Source organism: Nelumbo nucifera, chromosome 8 (genome assembly GCF_055504915.1).
Source record: "Nelumbo nucifera cultivar China Antique chromosome 8, China Antique-T2T, whole genome shotgun sequence".
In the NCBI taxonomy this organism is placed as follows: Eukaryota; Viridiplantae; Streptophyta; class Magnoliopsida; order Proteales; family Nelumbonaceae; genus Nelumbo; species Nelumbo nucifera.
Genome location: NC_142656.1, coordinates 18,958,551 through 18,978,330, shown reverse-complemented (window position 1 = coordinate 18,978,330; position 19,780 = coordinate 18,958,551). Strand labels below are relative to the sequence as shown.

Genomic DNA, 19,780 nt, shown 5'->3' with positions numbered 1-19,780 from the left:
ATCGCAGAGTACAGTCATGTCAGTTGAGTGACGTTATGCAGAGTTGGCATGCACGACGCCGCCTGACGTGAGATGTGGGCGCAGTCCTCTGGACTGGTAGGTGCTGCGCCGCCAGACAAGAGACGTGGGAGCAATCTGACAGGCACGACCTTGTCGAACAAGAAGTTTCTCGAAGACTCCGATTTACTCAATAGCGAAATCCTTTGTAGCAAGCTCCCTTGTAGCGAACTCCTTCGTAGCGAGCTCCAATAGCGAGCTACCTTGCAGCAAGCTGTTCTGTAGCGGGCGGTAGCGAGCTGTCTTGTGGTGAGCTGTTCTGCTCGGGTTTCAACGAGCTCATTACGCCGAGTTGTGGCCAAGCTGTCATGTTAAGTTGTCACTTACGTCGAGTCATATCCACGTGTCCCTTAATTTGGAGGTCGGGCCAAATCACCCTCCATCAGATACGAACGAAAGATATAGAAACGCTTGGATACGCTAGTGAAATGCAATCAAATCAAATAAATACATTAATAATACTAAACCAAAAGCTGAATTATCTATGAATAAGATATAAAAACATGAGAAAATAATTATCATTCTTTTAATTTTATAATTATAATTTTCAAATTTTTTTAATTTTTGGAATATTTATTAATTTATTATTTTATTTAAATAACAAATATGTTCTCATTTTTACATATAATGTTTTTATTTTACACATAATTATAAAATAAAACAAATAAATCATTTAAGGTAGATACAATAAATTATATTTAATTTTCAGTTTTTATTAAATCTTTTGGGAAAATTAAATCTTAAATTATTCATTTCAGTTTCTATAATTATAATTTTCTATTCTCCATTGATTTTGTTAGGAAAATTTATTTATTTAGTATTTTTATATAAAACTATTTTTTCAAATAATAACTATATTTTCATTTTTAACATATAATTATGTGCAAAATAAAATATATAAATCATCTAAGGTAGACGAAATATATTATTTTTATAATTTTCAGTTTTTATTTTTTTGGAAAAATTAAATCTTAAATTTTTTATTTCAGTTTTCATAATACTATTTTTTAACTTGTACTAAAGATGAAAAACTATCCAAAAGTACTCAATTGTATAATTTTGTCAAATTAGACATGGATACGCCTCCATATCAGTATGTATCGGACCGTATCCACTGATACGGTGCGATATAACCCAATACAGAGGCATATCATATCGATATGCATGACTCGTAGGATACGTATCTAGTCGTAGTGTATCCTGTATCCATAATCATGGATATGGATACAATATGCTTCGTATCGGAAGTATCGTATTGGTACCTTAATCCTTGTGTGAGACGGGGTTAGATTTGATTATTAAAAAAAATTAATGGTCTATGTCAAATCAAAATTAGCCTTCACACCACTTTATAGCCCTTCTAGCCGCATATAGGAAACTTCTCAATATTTGTATTGTTTGGCAACTCGAAGTTTTTAGGTAACCAGGATGATCAGAATTTTTACATTAAGATTTTAACAATTTGAATACTAAGGTGTGTTTTTTCATACGAAGATGAATTAAAAAAACAAAAAGAAAATAGCTTAATATGTACTTTGCATATCTTTTTTGGGGCTATGGCTTTTATTGGTTAAATCTTTTTCTAACTAAAGAGAAAAAAGCCAAAACACAAATTATAGGACATACAAAAAGCCAACAACTTGCAGGGAAAGACAGTTAAATGGGGCAGGAAATGCTTTATATGCATGGAGGCAAGGACTCTGAGATTGACGGATGTTATCTTTGGAGGTTCTGAAGGGTCAGGTGCTTGAGCAAAGTTGGATAACCCATTTGTCAAATCAAAACCAAAATCAGCTTTTCCTAAAATATCCATATTGTATACAGTATTCACTTTCCAATGACATCATGATGGGAATTCGAATATCATAGGAAATTAGGAATATAAATAAAATCCGAAAAAGTAGGGATAAGTCCAATGCAGATTAATTATAAACATTTAAAATGTCAAAAACTTCCACTACAGAACTATAAAATTTACTAGTTGGTGGCATTTACTGGTTTATTTGATCCAGATGCCCAGCACAGTTTTTATGAGAATATGATGCCATATTTCCAGCATCGATGCCAATTAATGTAGCCGTTCTTTTCATAAAGGTACAACTTTAGCCTATAAAAACAAAAAGACCCCATAACTCTTATTTACATCCTAGGGGACCAATACAAACTCGTTGCAAAGTTTGTTTTGAACACCAAAAGGAGTTATGAAAGGCAAAGTGATTATGGACATCTTCCACCAGGTCCCCATAAGCTTCCCTTTGCAGAAAATCTCCTCACCGTGCACTACACAAACTTTCTATGAGATATGGTCCGCTCATGTCTCTTCAACTTGGTTCTTCATTTCCTACAGTGGTGGTTTCTTCAGCTAGAATGGCAAGAGAGATCATGAAAACTCATGATCTCAACTTCTCTAGCAGGCCCTCTTTGCTTGGCCAACGAAAGTTGTCTTACGGTGGGATTGACTTGGCTTTTGCACCCTACGGCGATTCTTGGAGAGAGATAAGGAAGATATGTGTGGTTGAGCTCTTTAGCACCAAGAGGGTGCAGTCCTTTCGGTTCAAAATTTTGTATAATTTAGCACTAAGGGGGTATGCATTCGTTCGTGCGACACCCCTGCCAAATTCTATAATTTTCAAGATTCTTTAAATCTTAACCCTCAAAATAAGCACTTTTGATGCACAGCTAAGGCCCTGTTTGATGATTAAGTACTTGTTAGTACTTCTTAGAAGTACTTATTTTAACAACCACTTAAGGTTGTTTGGTAACCGTCTTTTCAAATCACTTATTATGTTTTTAAGCAGTTATTAGGGTGGGGATATTTGGTAAGTTATTTTTCCCATAAATGCTTATATTGACACAAATGACAATTTTACCCCTCACTTCACAACTTCATCTTGTCATTCTTATTCTGATGCATCCAACAACTGTTTCTGCTTCTTCTTATATTTAGTAGAATTGTGATTAGAGCTCTTTACAAGAGCTTTTTCAGCATCCAGAATTTCTTCATCCACTAATGAATCAAGAACAGAATTTCTTTTACCCATTTTCTGCAAATCAATGCAAACCCATTAACGGAAATGTGTTTTCCTTTGAAGGAAGGGTTCCTCTACTTCTGAAGCTCTTCAAAAGGCCATGTAATTTTTTTTTTTCTTCAGCAACCAAAGCAATCTTCGAATTGTCAACTTCTTTTTGCAAGGTTACTGAAACACATCAACAAGAAAGAAATTTTCTACAACCTTTCGGTATATCAAACAAAACCCTTTAGCGGAACCAGCAAATTAATTATGTCGACCTTTATTGCACCTTTATCAACAGGGAAGACGTAGAACTGGTCCTTTTCTCGGGCACACTTTCATTTTTCTGATTGATCTCCTCCTCCATCCCTATGAACTGGTCCACGAGCTTGAGGAACTCGATTACAGTCTTGGGTCAATTGACAATAGAAATTTCTCATACTGATTCTTCTGCTTTTCTAATCGAGCTTCTTTTCACCTTTTGAATAGGAGAGTTCACAAGTGTAGATCTACAAAGAACAGGGAGATCAAGTTAGAAAAAAAAAACAAAAAAAAGAAAAACAATTAAATGAGAAAAAAACTTCAAAACATAGAAGAAAGAGGCCAAACGACAGGTCTGCCGGCCACTGTTCCTCACCACCTATCGTCGCTGGTGGACCTGCAACTGGTGCGTCGCTACCTGGGTTTGAGGTTTGAATGAATGGAGGAGGTATAACCTTCATGGGGGTATTTTAGGTATTATAAAAAATTATCAGGGACTGGTTCATCCCATTTTTCGGAGAAATATAAGTACTTCTTCAAGAAGTACTTAAAAAAAGTCAACTTGAAGTCACTTTTTCAAAGAAGTAATTCTTTAAAAAAATGTACTTCCCCACTTTTTTACCACCCATAAATACTTAAAAACCACTTAATATGTGGTCCCATGATGGAGGCCCATCACAAGGCCCATCTCATCCCTAGGGGCGGTAGCTCATAGGATAAGGATAAGTTAACTAAGATCCAAGAATTCAAGATAAGCAAGGGATCCAAGAATCCAAGATTAGCAAGACTCTTCCAAGATTAGAAAGATAATGCAAGACTCTTCCAAGATAGAACAAGACTCTTCCAAGATTATCAAGAAAGACTCCAAGAAGCATCAAGATTAGCAAGATTACCCAAGATTCATGCATCTAGGGAGATCGGACGGTGGAGATCAGACAAAGAGGAATTCGATCCTATCTAGATTAGATGTTGATCTATCCTAATTGTTCTTTTCCAGTTCTTTTACAATTTCAATTTCTAGATGTATTATAAATACTGCTATTTTCCAATTAATGAAATCAATTCATACTTCAGATTTTCAGATTTCTTGAGTTCTCTTCTTTGAGTTTCGCCATCTTTTCTCTCTCCTAGAGAAGTCGGTGTCATTCGCTAGGTGCTAGCGAACGCCCGGTGCTTGCATAGCCAGCTCCGGTTTCCATTGCTTCCACGCTGCGTCATCCCATATTTTAAAATAAGTACTTATTAAGTATTCCCAAATACTACCTAAATTTTAATTATTTACTTGTTAAAAGACTCCTCACTCAAGTGCAGACTGTGTATTAGCCCCACTTGATGCCCAGCACCGCTGCCAATTAACCGTAGCCGTTCTTTTCATAGAAGTACAACATTGGCCTATAAAAACAAAAAAACCCCATAACTCTTATTTACATCCAAGGGGACCAACAAAATATTGCGTACCAATTAATTTCACTTGTTATTATAAAGCAATCATCCCCTCTTTCTCTCTCTCACTCACACACACAGCACAATATTATATTACAAACTCATAGCAAAGTTACATCATGTTAATGCTTCTTCTTTTTATTTTGCTTCTTCCTCTCCTCCTCCTGTTTGTTTTGAACAGCAAAAGGATTTTTGAAAGGCAAAGTGAGTATGGGCATCTTCCACCAGGTCCCCATAAGCTTCCCTTTATTGGGAACTTGCACCAACTTAGCAGAAAATCTCCTCACCGTGCACTACACAAACTTGCAATGAGATATGGTCCGCTCATGTCTCTGCAACTTGGTTCTTCATTGCCTACAGTGGTGGTTTCTTCAGCTAGAATGGCAAGAGAGATCATGAAAACTCATGATCTCGACTTCTCTAGCAGGCCCTCTTTGCTTTGCCAACAAAAGTTGTCTTACGGTGGGACTGACATGGCTTTTGCACCCTACGGCGATTTTTGGAGAGAGGTAAGGAAGATATGTGTGGTTGAGCTCTTTAGCACCAAGAGGGTGCAGTCCTTTCGGTTCATTAGAGAGGAGGAGATTTTTCAACTTGTCAAGTCTATTTCCCAGCAATCAGCCAATTCTTCTGACCCCATCATCAATTTGAGTGATATGGTGTTTGCCCTTACAAACAACATCATTTGTAGGATTGCATTTGGCAAGAAATTCCAGCATGAAGGGTCCAAAAAATGTCTACTTCAGGAAATCCTCAACGAAACTCAAGACTTGTTAGCTACCACTACTTTTACCGACTATTTTCCATCCGTGGGGTGGGTGTTTGATATTGTCACTGGACTACACGGGAGGCTCCAAAGGAATTTCTGTGACTTGGATTTGTTTTACAATCAAATCATCGAGGAGCACCTTCATCATAACAGAACCAAGAAGCCTGAGAAAGAAGACATCACTGACATCTTGCTTCAAATGCAACAGGATCAATCTACCTCATTTCATCTTGAAATGGACCACATCAAAGCACTATTCATGGTATTATTATTCAACAACAAAATTTATCCATATTTGTTGCTGTTGTTGTTTTCCTTCATTCAATTCTTATCCTTTTTAATTTAAGATATTTTTTACTTAACCCTGTTTTTTGCTTTGACAGAATTTTCTTATAGGTGGAACAGACACAAGTGCTGCGACCGTGATTTGGGCGATGACAGAAGTAATAAAGAAGCCAATAGTGATGAAGAAAACGCAGGATGAACTCGGAAGTCTTATAGGAAATAAAGGGCACGTAGATGAAGACGATCTTAACCAACTTCATTACCTGAAATGTGTGGTGAAGGAGACATTGAGATTGCACCTACCTGGTCCTTTGTTGGTTTCACGTGAAACAATAAATCACTGTAAAATTGATGGGTATGATATTTATCCCAAAACTCAGGTTATTGTGAATGCTTGGGCTATAGGAATGGATCTCGAAATATGGAAGAACCCAGAAGAGTTTATACCAGAAAGGTTCATAGATGGGTCTGTTGATTTCAAGGGTCAACATTTTGAATTTATACCGTTTGGAGCAGGCCGAAGAATATGCCCTGGGATATATCTCGGAGTTGTTGCTGTAGAGCTTACCCTTGCAAATCTTCTGTACTCATTTAACTGGGAACTTCCTGACGGAATGAGGAAAGAAGATATCGACATGGTCGAGCAGAATGGTCTGACAATGCATAAGAAGATTCCTCTTCGCCTTTTAGCCACTACTTATATCTGATGAATTATGTCGAGAAAGTCGTCAAATGATAATAAATTTGTAGTCATGTTTTATGGTGGTGTCGAACTGGTACAAGTAGTCGGTGGAAGATGTAGGATTATGTGAATAGAACAGATGTACTTATTATTTGAAATAAACACGTTTGGTTTGAGTGAATGTTAAATTTATTTATAAAAGATTTTATGTTTCCTGTTTATTATCGCCATCTTTCTTTGATTGCATGTATGTTTAGCTCCAAGTCGAACTTTGGACTCAATTTTTTGGTTTTTCCCTTGGTTTTCCAATTTAGTGGATTTACCGCCAATTTTTTATGTGTTTAAAGTTACTTTAGATTTATTTTTCAAGGTTTTGGAATCCGTTTTAATGTCCACCCTTCCCATGATTATGATTAGAAAGCCATTTCGTCTAATTATTGACACCTAGGAAAAATGACCCAGAAACATAACCGTTATGGCCATCGGTTTCTAGGTCTACGGTTCAACCGTCCAATTCAAATGGATGGCCCGTTATCACAACAAAAATTAAAAATAAAAAACAGCCAAAAACCGTTGATCGATGGTTAAATTGCCTGGGTCAATGGGTTGTTGATTGATTTAATAATTTTTGGCCAGAGACCTGGTTTGGGGTAAAATAGAACCGGTTTCCTGGACGGTTCCTAGGCCGAATGGTCCTACCTTCTGTGTCAACTGAGAGTTGTTGGTGCAAAACAAAGAACAACTATGGAGTAGAACTCAGAACTATCACTATATGATTGTATTCTTTTATATGAGATGCATTGCTGAAGCAATATTTAAAAAATAAGTACATGATGATCTCTTTTAAGTTTTTATATAAGTTTCAAGACTTGAATACTTATAATTCCATTAAAACCCTTGTAAATAACTTATCTAGAACACCTCAAAGCAATTGAACCAAATTAACTGAATGTTCAGCAATAAACAGACTCTAATTAAACCCGACCAGAGACCCGTAGAATTAGGATCCTATTTTAATTTTGTTTTGAATAGTTGGGTTGGATTCGGGTATAGCAGGACATGGCGCCAAACAAGATGGATATAGCCAAGCCCATAAAGTTAGGTCATAGCCAACCACACACGTGCATAATATGTGCGCTTTCATTACATTAGTAGACTTATAAAACGATCGATGTATCCGGACAGAAAGAACGAAAATTAATGGAGAATAAAAATATTACTCCACGATTGATTCTTGGCTCCATCGATTTACCAATGAACAGAAATTTCACTGCAATTTTGAATTTTAAAGAAAAATAAGAGCATGGGATATACATGTTTGGCAGTAGGCAATTTCTATAGTACTTTAAAACATAAATTCACATCAATACTAATTGATTGGTTACAGGTTATGTTTGGTTTGAAGGAAAAGGTAGGAAATGGAAGGGAAAGACAAATAAATCAATACAAGATTTGTAAAGGTCTCTTTACCTTTCATATTCTTTCCCTACATTTTCCTTCAAACCAAACATAACTTTAGTGTTATAATTGAATTAGTTGAACACAAAAGATGTTCATAATGCTGTAAAATTAATAATAACGCTCTACACTAGTTATAAAATACATGGGCCCACAATAAACCAACTTTTAGGTGGGGCATTATTATTTGTTCCACAACATGTACACAGCTAGTATAGGCACCATAAGAATGATTCCACAAAATTAAATTTAAGGTTTCTTTCCCCAACTTTATTTTATCTCTTTCTATCATTTTCCTTTCATTTCTGAATAGCTGGAAATTGAGGGGAAGCAAACTTCCACCAGGTCCCCTTAAGCAGCTTCCATTTATTGGAAACTTGGTAACACATCTCCTAAATAATTGAATATAGATGAAGGCAATTTTTTTTCTTCCATCATCTATAAAATCTTGTGTTAGGTTTACTTAATTACACAACACTATGTGGGATCAAGGATCAAAGTATCGGTATCAGGTATCGTATCAGATAAATCGGATACGGATATGTTTTGGAAACGCGTGGATACGAACGAAAGATATAGAAACGCTTGGATACGCTAGTAAAATGCATTCAAATCAAATAAATACATTAATAATACTAAACCAAAAGTTGAATTATCTAAGAATAAGATATAAAGACATGAGAAATGCATACTTTAATAGGTTATATGAAGAGAAATATTGCAATAAACAATGTCGGGACTCTAGAGCATTCGAACATTGTACAATAATTATCATTCTTTCAATTTAATAATTATAATTTTCAATTTTTATTAATTTTTGGAATATTTATTAGTTTAGTATTTTATTTAAATAACAACTATTTTTAAATAATAAATATGTTTTCATTTTTACATATAATGTTTTTATTTTACACATAATTATAGAATAAAACAAATAAATCATTTAAGGTAGATACAATAAATTATATTTAATTTTCAGTTTTTATTAAATCTTTTGGGAAAATTAAATTTTAAATTATCCATTTCAGTTTCTATAATTATAATTTTCTATTCTCCATTAATTTTGTTAGGAAAATTTATTTATTTAGTGTTTTTATATAATAACTATGTTTTCATTTTTAACATATAATTATGAGTAAAATAAAATATATAAATCATCTAAGGTAGATGAAATATATTATTTTTATAATTTTTAGTTTTTATTTTTTTTTGGAAAAATTAAATCTTAAATTATTTATTTCAGTTTTCATAATACTATTTTTTAACTTGTATTAAAGATGAAAAACTATCCAAAAGTACTCAATTGTACAATTTTATCAAATTAGACATGGATACGCCTCCGTATCGATATGTATCAGACCATATCCACCGACATGGTGCGATACAACCCAATACAGAGGCATATCATACCGATACACATGACTCGTAAGATACGTATCCAGTCGTGGCATATCCTGTATCCATGATCATGGATACGGATACAATATGCCCCGTATCGGGAGTATCGTGTTGATACCTTAATCCTTGTGTGGGATGGGGTTAGATTTGATTATTAAAAATAATTAATGGTCTATGTCAAATCAAAATTAGCCTTCACACCCACTTTATAGCCCTTCTAGCCTCATATGGGAAATTTCTCAATACTTGTATTATTTGGCAACTCTTTTTTTAGAAGTTTTTAGGTAATCTAAAAGCCGAAAGACGATCTGAATTTTTACATTAAGATCTTTGCAATTTGAAGACCATTAGTTAAGGTGTGTTTTTTTTTGTACGAAGATGAATCGAAAAACAAAAACAAAAAGAAAATAGCTTAATATGTGCTTTGCATATCTTTTTTGGGCTATGGCTTTTATTTATTAAATCTTTTTCTAACCAAACGGAAAAAAGGCCAAAACACAAATTATCGAATTTCTAAAAAGCCAACAACTTGCAGGAAAAACAGTTAAATGGGGCTTCACCGGAAATGCTTTATATCATGGAGACAAGGACTCTGAGATGGACCGGTGTTATCTTTGGAGGTTCTGAAGGGTGTACTTGAGCAGAGTTGGATGATATTATCTTTTGAGGTTCTGAAGGGTCAGGTGCTTGAGCCGAGTTGGATAACCCATTTGTCAAATCAAAACCAAAATCAGCTTTCCCTAAAGTATCCATATTGTATACACAGTATTCACTTTCCAATGACATCATGACGGGAATTCCGATATCATGGGAATATAAATAAAAGGAAAATGACCAATCAGCCTAGATCAGAATTTTTTAGCCCCAAAGTATAGTGGGAATGCATCATGACCGTGAATTGATGCCAAATTCACGGGCATGATGTGATTTATAGGGGAGAGAGGGCTAGTAGTAGGGGGGGCTGGAATTCAGAATTCTGCATCGGGTGTATCCGTATTTCTCCGTAAATAAAACCAGAAAAAGTACAGAACGGGTCCAATGAAGATTTATGATTTTCAATGCATAATTATAAATATTCAAAATGTCAAAAACTCCTACTATAGAGCTATAAAATTACCAACCAAATTTTTTGTTGGTGGCATTTATTGGTTTATTTGACCCAGTATTAAGGAAGAGACGTCGGCAAATAAGCAAAAGCCTTACAAACACTCTCCACAGCATATATATATATATATGGTCCGCTCATGTCTCTGCAACTTGGTTCTTCATTACAAATGGTGGTTTCTTCAGCTTGAATGGCTAGAGAGATCATGAAAACTGATAAGAAGAAGAAGAGGAAGAAGAAGAGAGGAGAATCTGATGTATTTGAATGGGCACAGTTCATCAGCCGACACTGTTCACTAATATAAGTTCAATACATAATTTACATGAAAGGACCAAGATGCCCCTGATTAGTGATGGAACACCCAGTCTAATAAAACACAAGATACAATTAGGCCCAGTTACTAAGGCCCATTAACTAGAGACTCTAATACCTAGCCCAGATAAGAGAATAACAACATATCAGTCGAACCAACACTCATCATCTCAACTTCTCTAGCAGGCCCTCTTTGCTTTGCCAACGAAAGTTCTTTTACGTTGGGATTGACTTGGCTTTTGCACCCTACGGCGATTCTTGGAGAGAGATAAGGAAGATATGTGTGCTTGAGCTCTTTAGCACCAAGAGGGTGCAGTCCTTTCGGTTTAACATTTTGTATAATAATTTTGTATAATTTAGCACCAAGGGGGTACGCGTTCATTCATGCGACACCCCTACCAAATTCTATAATGTTCAAAGATTCTTTAAATCTTATACCTCAAAATAAGCACTTTTGATGCACAACTAAGGCCCTGTTTGATGATTAAGTACTTGTTAGTACTTCTTAGAAATGCTTATTTTAACCACTTAATGTTGTTTGGTAACCCACATTTCAAGTCACTTATTATGTTTTTAAGCACTTATTGGGGTGGGGATGTTTGGTAAATTACTTTCCCCATAAGTGCTTATATTGACACAAATGACAATTTTATCCCTCACTTCACAACCTCATCTTCTAGTTCTTATTCTAATGCATCCAACAACTGTTTCCGCTTCTTCTTATGTTTAGTAGAATTGTGATTAGAGCTCTTTACAAGAGCTTCTTCAGCATCCAGAATTTCTTCATCCACTAATGAATCAATAACAAAATTTCTTTTACCCATTTTCTGCAAATCAATGCAAACCCATTAACGGAAATGTGTTTTCCTTTGAAGGAAGGGTTCCTCTACTTCTGAAGCTCTTCAAAACGCCATGTAATTTTTTATTCTTCAGCAACCAAAGCAATCTTCGAATTGTCAACTTCTTTTTGCAAGGTTACTGAAACACATCAACAAGAAAGAAATTTTCTGCAACCTTTCGGTATATCAAACAAAACCCTTTAGCGGAACCAGCAAATTAATTATGTCGACCTTTCCTGCACCTTTATCAACAGGGAAGACGTAGAACTATTAATTCTAACCCATTTTCTGCATCTAACATAAAACCAGTCAACCGTTAGTAAATTTGCATCCATTTATTTCCTCTGAAGGTCTTGTCATATTTAATGGTAACGACTATAACTCCTTGAGATCATGTTAGCACTGATCTCCGAGGTCCATTTATTCTTCCTATAAAACAAGCAAAAACGAGAGATGGAGGGAGATCGGGAAGAAGAGGAACAAGTGAATAGCAGAACAACAGCAATTTCTCATACTGACTCTTCTGCTTCTCTAATCGAGTTTCTTTTTGCCTCTCGAACAGGAGAGTTCATAAGTGTAAATCTACAAAGAATAGGGAGTTCAAGTTTGAAAAAAAAAACAAAAAAAAAATGATTAAATGAAAAAAAAACTTCAGAACATAGAAGAAAGAGGCCAAACGACAGGTCCGCTGGCCACTGTTCCTCATTCGTCGCTGGTGGACCTACAACTGGTGCGCCGCTACCTGGGTTTGAGGTTCGAATTAATGGAGGAGGTATAACCTTCACAGAGGTATTTTAGGCATTATAAAAAATTATCAGGGACTGATTCATCCCATTTTTTTGGAGTACTTAAAAAAAAACAACTTGAAGTCACTTTTTCAAAGTACTTCTTTAAAAAAAAAATACTTCTTTCCCACTTTTTTACCAAACACCCATAAATACTTAAAAACCACTTAATGTGTGGTTCTATGTCTTAAAAGAAGTATTTCTTTTAAATGTTCTCAAACACTACCTAAATCCTAATTATTTACTTGTTAAAAGAAGTACTCCTCACTCAAGTGCAGACTGTGTATTAGCCCCACTTGATGAAAGGAGTCAGTGATCAACAGAAATGGTTACCTCACTACAGCCTATTATTTCCTTGCTATTGGTAGATATGCTAGGTTGTAGAAACCATTTTTTCTGACTCTTCTTCAGTTAACTAGCTTGCTTTGTTAGGGGGAAGAATTGAATGATTATTACTTGTGCCAAAGGGGAAGAGGATCCTGGCCTCCAGGGAAGATCAGATAAAGAACTTATTTTTCCTCTTGAATGAAATTGTCCAATAAATAATTACAAAATAATCTTTCTTACAAACAAAAGTATTAATATAAGGCATACAAACCAAAATTAAAGAAAGAAAGAAAAAAAATAGATTATAACATCACATGATCACAGCCGTGGCTGAAGTATCACCTGTTCGTTGATGGATGATCAGGTCTAACCAGACCAGCCATATCCTTCATTCATGTTACTGAGAGAGAATATTGTTTTAGGGAAGAAATAAGAAGGAAATTGAAAGATACAATTTTTTATCATGAATTTTGAAAAAAATGATGCATACTTATTTCAGAATTTCAAAATAGAGATCAATTCATCATTTAGGCTCAGTTTAGGAAGAGCACAAATAAAAATATGTATGATACAAATACATACAAAATAATATAAAATAAAAGGTTTTGCACTCAATACATTTGTATTAATACTCCTTCCAAACTGAGCTTTAGTCCCACATGGGAGAGGAAGGAGAGCTGAATTATAAAATACAAATTGAGAGGCAAAACAAAGCAAACCTTTCTCGGCCTTTTGGCTAAGATCAAGTGTAGTATCTGTTCTTATCAGTTTAATATCTGATACGTGGGCCATCAGCCCACATGATATTAAATTAATTTTTCTTTGGAGAAGGCCCACTTCAGTAGCTTGCAGAAATCGAGTTCTAAATCTGGAAAAAAAAAACACCAAAAAGTGTTCATGTTTTGTATTTGCTCCAGTTTCTTTTGTCCCATGGATGGAGAAAATGAATTGCATTATGAAATGCCTTTGTTTTAAAAGTTTTGATTGTTTAGTATGTGATCAAACAAGTGCACTTTGCAGGCATATCCTTGATTGATCAACTTGATTGTTTAGTATTAGAATGGCACTCTACCACTTGATGTATTTATGTATTTATACTTTATTTGTGGCTATTTTGACTTTTAAAGTTAGTGTAATTGATGTATTTATGAAATTTGTATTATTTTCTTAGTGTTGCCATGTGTTTTCATATCTTTCGTCTGTATCCATATCTTTTTAAAGCATATCCGTATCTAAAATGTTCAATACAATACCTAATACTGATAATTTAATCCTTGCTTGCTACTAGGGCTTTCGAGCATTGCCTTTGTGTTGCACTACTTCATGGGTCTGGCGCACCCCTACCAACTCTTAGAGTTAAATTTTGATACACAATAAAGTTCTCTTATCTATAGTTTGGGCCCCCTGTTATCTTGGATTTAGACGGCCCACTCCTAAAATGTCAAATTGTGAATCCAACCAAGAAGATGATAGGTCTACCCAAACCCAACAAAGTAATCTCAATCGATTTCTTTGAATATTGGTTCTATATTTCAAAAACAAACAAGAAAAAAAAACCACCATATTGGGTTGGATTGCGTAGATGATCCAATGAAAAAGATGGATTTATCACGAATATCAAATATAATGATTGACTTCAAATTGACTTAAATTGGATTGGATTGGATTGGGATTTAAATATCAATGAATCAAAAATTGGATCCAATCATATTTGATCCAATTTTAAATACACATCACGGGCAAAGATGTTTGAGATACAGCCACAGAGTGAAATATGAGAAGTATCAAGGGTTTATTTTGACTGAAATGTCCTTTTTTTCCTGTTTTTTGAATTTAACCACTTGATTTGTCTGAAACTTTAAATATAATATTAAATATTAAAAGAAATAGTTGAATTTTTGAAAAATATCATCACAGACCCAAGTATCCAAAATGGATAAAATCTCTGGAATTAAACCTTAAGGCTATGTTTGGTTTGAAGGAAAAGGTAGGGAAAGGAAGGAAAATGTAGGGAAATCTTTACAAACCTTGTATAGGTTTCCTTGTCTTTTCCTTCTTTTTCCTACTTTTTCCTTCTAACCAAGCACAACTTAACGGTAAATAGTAGAAATGACAATGAGGCGGGGTGGGGACAGCGAGCCTCTCCCCATCCCCATCACCACGGGGATCCCCATTCCCCGTGATTCTTTATAATGCTAACCATTTTGTTTTTTTCTATTATATTTAAAAAAATAAAAATAAAATAATTAACATTTACAATCGTATTAAAAAATATTCAAACATAATCAACCATATTTTTAAAAATATTAATACATAGATGTATGCTTACATATTTACATATATAACGTAAGCATACATATATACATATATATTAGTGGGGATCCCATGAAGCAGGGATCGTGGTCCCCATGGGGTGGTGAGTGCTCTCCCCATCCCCGCCCCATTCCCGCTAACGGGGATGAAAATTTCCCCATCCCTGTCCCCACGGGGGGAAAATCATCCCCATTCTTGCTCTATTTGGGGTGGATCCCCACAGGGATCGGAAAAATGAGAAAAATTGCCATCCCTAGTAAATAGGGGTAAATCTAGCTCTTTTCTATTAGATATTTTCTTTTTTGGGTAAGAACTTTTCATTTAAATTATACAACCGATTTAAATCCACATGATACTCTATTTGGAGGGTATCCAAAGGCTCTGCCAACTTCATCTTAATTAATTGGTTAATAAACTTTTTTCACTTACATTATTAGCAATGATCAATTGTATGGTTAAAGACTGCTTTGCATTGCTTGCCTTTGGCCCTTTGTATTTATTACAACCCTAAGGGCCTTAAAATAATCTGAAATCTGAAAAATATCAAGTCCCAAATAAAATTTTGTTTGAATCAATGAAAATGGCTCTATCAAAAGTCTAAGAAACTCATGGAGCATTAACATATGATGCCCAAGTCGAAAGATGAATTTTAAGTTAAGATTGCTTTGCATTGCTTGCCGTCCTTTGCTACTATAAATGCTTTAATCTTTAACTGACATGGATTGCTTTTTGCCCTTTAGCTTTTGCAAGATCATTTCTTTAAGCTGCTTTTGCCTCTACAAGAACATATTTTGAACATTAAAATAGGGTATATTTTTTTTTTGTGAATCATATTTCATTAAAGACAGAGAAAAAACATATACAAACAAGACAAGCACCACCACATGCAAACACCCCTGCTAACAGAACCAAGAAAAGAGAAAACTGAAAATACAAAGAACCCTAAAGACCATAGGCACACTAAAATATTAGATCCTATTACAAAAAGCCAAGTCCATATTTACTACCATAGAGAGACAAAAAGGAATTGCAGAAAATGATTTAAAAGCCCTTGAATATAATCACATTTGGCTACCACATGAGCTGCTTGATTTGCTTCCCTCGGATAGTAATTAATCTTGTATTTCCTTCTAGATATGATTTTTTGGATATCCTTACAACAAAAGAGGATATCTAGATCTTCATAACTTGCTGTAGAATTGATCATTTTAACAAGATAATCACAATCAGATTCAAAACATAGAATTGAGAGATTTATTTCATCTACAAATAAGACTACTTCGAAAGGGGCTTGAGCTTCCGCATTTAGAGGCAATAAAGCTTTACTTGGACCAAAACCTGCACCCCAGCAGCAACCCTGATAGTCTCTAATTAGGAAACCAAAAGAAGCCTACCCAGTTGCCTCCAAAAAACCACCAAAGACATTGATTTTCATAAACCCCTGACTTGGTGGTAACCAAAAAGAGTTCTTCATGAGCTGCCTAGTCTTGGAAGAGCCTTCTAATCTCTGCTGGCAGAGATGATATCTCTCCGCTATTGACCTGCAAATGAAGGAGATGACTACCAGAGGATTTGTATTATCATTTTCAAAATAACATGTACTCCTATCTTTCCAAATTCCCCATAACACTAAAGCAATTTCTACTAATTTGTCCTTATGGGTCTTTCCTAACTGAAAGAATATATTCATTAACCAATCTTTGAAGACTGAGAAGTTCTAGCCATAGTTTGGATTAATGCCACAGCCCGAGCCCAACCAAATGCATCTTAACTTATCACATAGGAATAAAGCATGTAGAATTGTCTTTTCCACATCTTTCACAAGTACTAGAGATTTCTAGTCCTCTTTTTGCAACGTTTTCTTTGACTGTTAATCCATTAACACAGCATCTCCAAAGGAAGTGTTTTATTTTTGGTTCAATTGAGAGACCCCAAACAAGTCTCCAAAATTTTTTATTTTTTATTGATTCCTCATTATATTCTAGCATTTCTTCTTGTATTTGTTTTGCTAGGAAGTAAATAGATCTGACTGAGAATTTTTCATTCTTGCTCCCTAGCCAAATTAATTTATCATCCTATGGGTTTGATGGAATTTCCATTTCTATGATTTTTTTGGCAAATGTAAGGGGAATACAGGAGTTTATTGTTTCAGTGTTCCAACTTTTGTTATCTTGATTGATTGAATCTGCCACTCGGAGGTTCTTTATTACAAAAAATTGTAAAATCTGAAAATGTCATGACCCAAAGAAAATCTTATTTGAAACATGAAAAATGACTCTAGCGGTGCAAATGGATTGGATTATGATCCGATTCGTATTTGAATCTGATTCGAAATTAGTGGATTCGGATCCCCCTTCCCCGTTCGGACTTTAGAATCGGATTGGATTGTAAAATTGGATCTGAAAAGATCCATTTGTAAAATTGTAAAATTGATCTGAAAATTGGATCCATTTGGAATTCGAATTGAATTCCAATCACTCCCTGATTTGATATGAGAAGATCCGATCCTTCACATATATATAATATTATTTTTTATAATTATTGTAAAATGACACTTGTACCCCATTTTAATATTTTGTTTTAAAAATAATATAATGTAATTTTATTAATTACAGAAGTCTAAAGTTGGAAATTTAAAGGTAAAGTAGTAAACCTTATCACCGAACAAAAGTGGAGTGGGATTTGGGAAAATAAACCTTACCTAAGATCCATTCGCTTCTTCTTCTATTTGTTCAAACTTCTAAACCTAAGAAGAACTGAAGAACCCTTGTTGTCGCTGTGTTGTTTCTTGCTTCCATCGCCAGTTGTCAGTTGCAACTTGTCATTCAATCTTCACCATCGCAGGTCGTCGGTTGCCTCGCATTCATGTCTTAACCAATCAATCATCTCAATGTCGCCGATAATCCTTCATTCCCCTTCTTCTATTTGTTTTTTCTTTTTTTCATTTTCCCTTTTTCATTACTAAATCCACCAAGATCGCCTCACACAATCACACCTCACTTATTTTTTATTCTTCATTTCCAGATCTGAGATTCCATAACCATTACTTTTTTAACAGACATAGAGGTGAGTCTGAGACTTTTATTTTGTTATACAAAGAAAGTTTAGGTTTGTTGAGACATTTTTCTATGAATTGTATTATATGGAATAGGTTTAGCCGTTTAGGTTTGTTTGAGATTGATTTTTGTTTGATTTTTAATTATATGGAGATTTGACTCGAAAAAACTCAATTGAATCGAATCCGTATTGATATCCGATGAAATGATCCAAGCTGAATTCGAACCAATGAATATAAAATCCGATAGGTTCGAATTCGAGTTCGAATCATATGATTTTTTTTATCGAATCTACCCCAGTTTAAATTTGATCCAATTCGTTTGCATCCCTAAATGTCTCTATCAAAGTCTATGAAACTCATGCGCATTAACATATGATGCCCAAACGTTGAAACTTAATTGAACTTTCTAGTTTTTGGTATCTTGAAGGCCCTTAGAGGACAAATATGGGCACGTGGCCCCAAAAAAATTATTTAGTTAAGTTGGTCTAAGAAATTAAAATTTCAAATATACATCTATCTTAGAAAGTGCTTTGACATGGAGGACAGAGCATTGGAGCAAAGAATGTAAACATGTCCAGAAACACTAAGGCTCCATTCTACTTACTTTAATTACATTTACTTGAGTAGGTATTACCAGGTAAGTGTTACTCAGTGAACGAATTTCTTAAGTCACTTCCTTTTTTTTTATAGGAGCATTTTAGTACTACATGATTTAGTCAATTTTTCTCCTTTCATTGATAAGTAATTTACCTATCTAACAGGTGGGTAATAGGGCTGCTTACGGGTTGATTCTGTTCGGTTTTAGTTAATTTTACCAACCAAACCGAATTTGTCGGGTTAATTTTAATAACAACTAAAACCGACAGATATGAGAGAAAAACTGAATTTGGATTTTGATTTTTATTAATGTTTGTTTATTCGGTTTAAAATAAACCGAACCGAAGTGACTTTTGATTGCCTTGCATGCATTTAATCAGGTTTCTTTTGGATGATGATATTTTAGACCGAGTGTCCAACATCTTATTCAAATAACAAAAGAAAAAACTAATTGATTTTTCTGACACCTGATACAGGTAAAGACAAAATTGTACAAAAAAAACTCCAGAGAGAGGAATATGTTTTGAATCTTTTAAATTTACATCGGTTCGGATCGGTTTCGATTCGGTTTATAAAATCATAACTCGAAACAAGTCAAAATAATCGGGTTCTAAAGTTTTTCAAATCGAAACCAATTGATTGTCTTTGAGAACCGAATAAATCGATCAGTCGGTCTGATCGTTGTTTATAATTTTGTGAACAGCTAATTGGTAAAACCTTCCCAAGTAAGTTTCCAAAATCTTATCCAGGGGAAAGTTTGTTTCTGTCGGTTTAGGGGTGTTAATTGGACCAGACTTTGTCTAATCCAATTTGGTCCAATATGAGTCCAGTTGACTAAATCCAATCCAATCCAATGAATACTTTGGACCTTTTTGGACCGGTCCAATTTAATGTATTGACTATCCAATTTATTCAAATTGGTTCCAACCCAAACATGGTCTATTGACCCTAATATTCTTATTTTCTATTAATAGTCTAGATATAGTTCCATCTGACCCAATCAATATAAATCCATTATGGATGGACCAAGTCCAATACAATCCAATAAATATTTTGGACTGGTCCAATTCAATATCTTAT

At 34.6% G+C, this 19,780-nt stretch overlaps 1 protein-coding gene, 1 long non-coding RNA gene and 1 pseudogene across 2 annotated transcripts; 2 read left to right on the top strand and 1 right to left on the bottom strand.

Annotated features, from left to right (window-relative positions):
* Window positions 1-3,536: 3,536 nt before the first annotated feature.
* On the bottom strand, window positions 3,537-4,274 carry LOC148789687 (uncharacterized). Its single transcript, XR_016079572.1, has 2 exons — window positions 3,706-4,274; window positions 3,537-3,577 (listed from the first exon to the last, which is right to left on the bottom strand). It is a non-coding gene; the product is annotated as an uncharacterized LOC148789687 (long non-coding RNA).
* A 486-nt stretch (window positions 4,275-4,760) lies between these two features.
* On the top strand, window positions 4,761-6,709 carry LOC148789686 (cytochrome P450 71A1-like). Its single transcript, XM_088893391.1, has 2 exons — window positions 4,761-5,803; window positions 5,925-6,709. Exons 1-2 carry the CDS (start codon window positions 4,892-4,894, stop codon window positions 6,531-6,533), a joined length of 1,521 nt encoding a protein of 506 aa, XP_088749517.1. The 5' UTR covers window positions 4,761-4,891; the 3' UTR covers window positions 6,534-6,709.
* Window positions 6,710-13,448: 6,739 nt separating this feature from the next.
* On the top strand, window positions 13,449-13,659 carry LOC148789685 (U2 spliceosomal RNA; annotated as a pseudogene).
* Window positions 13,660-19,780: the final 6,121 nt, after the last annotated feature.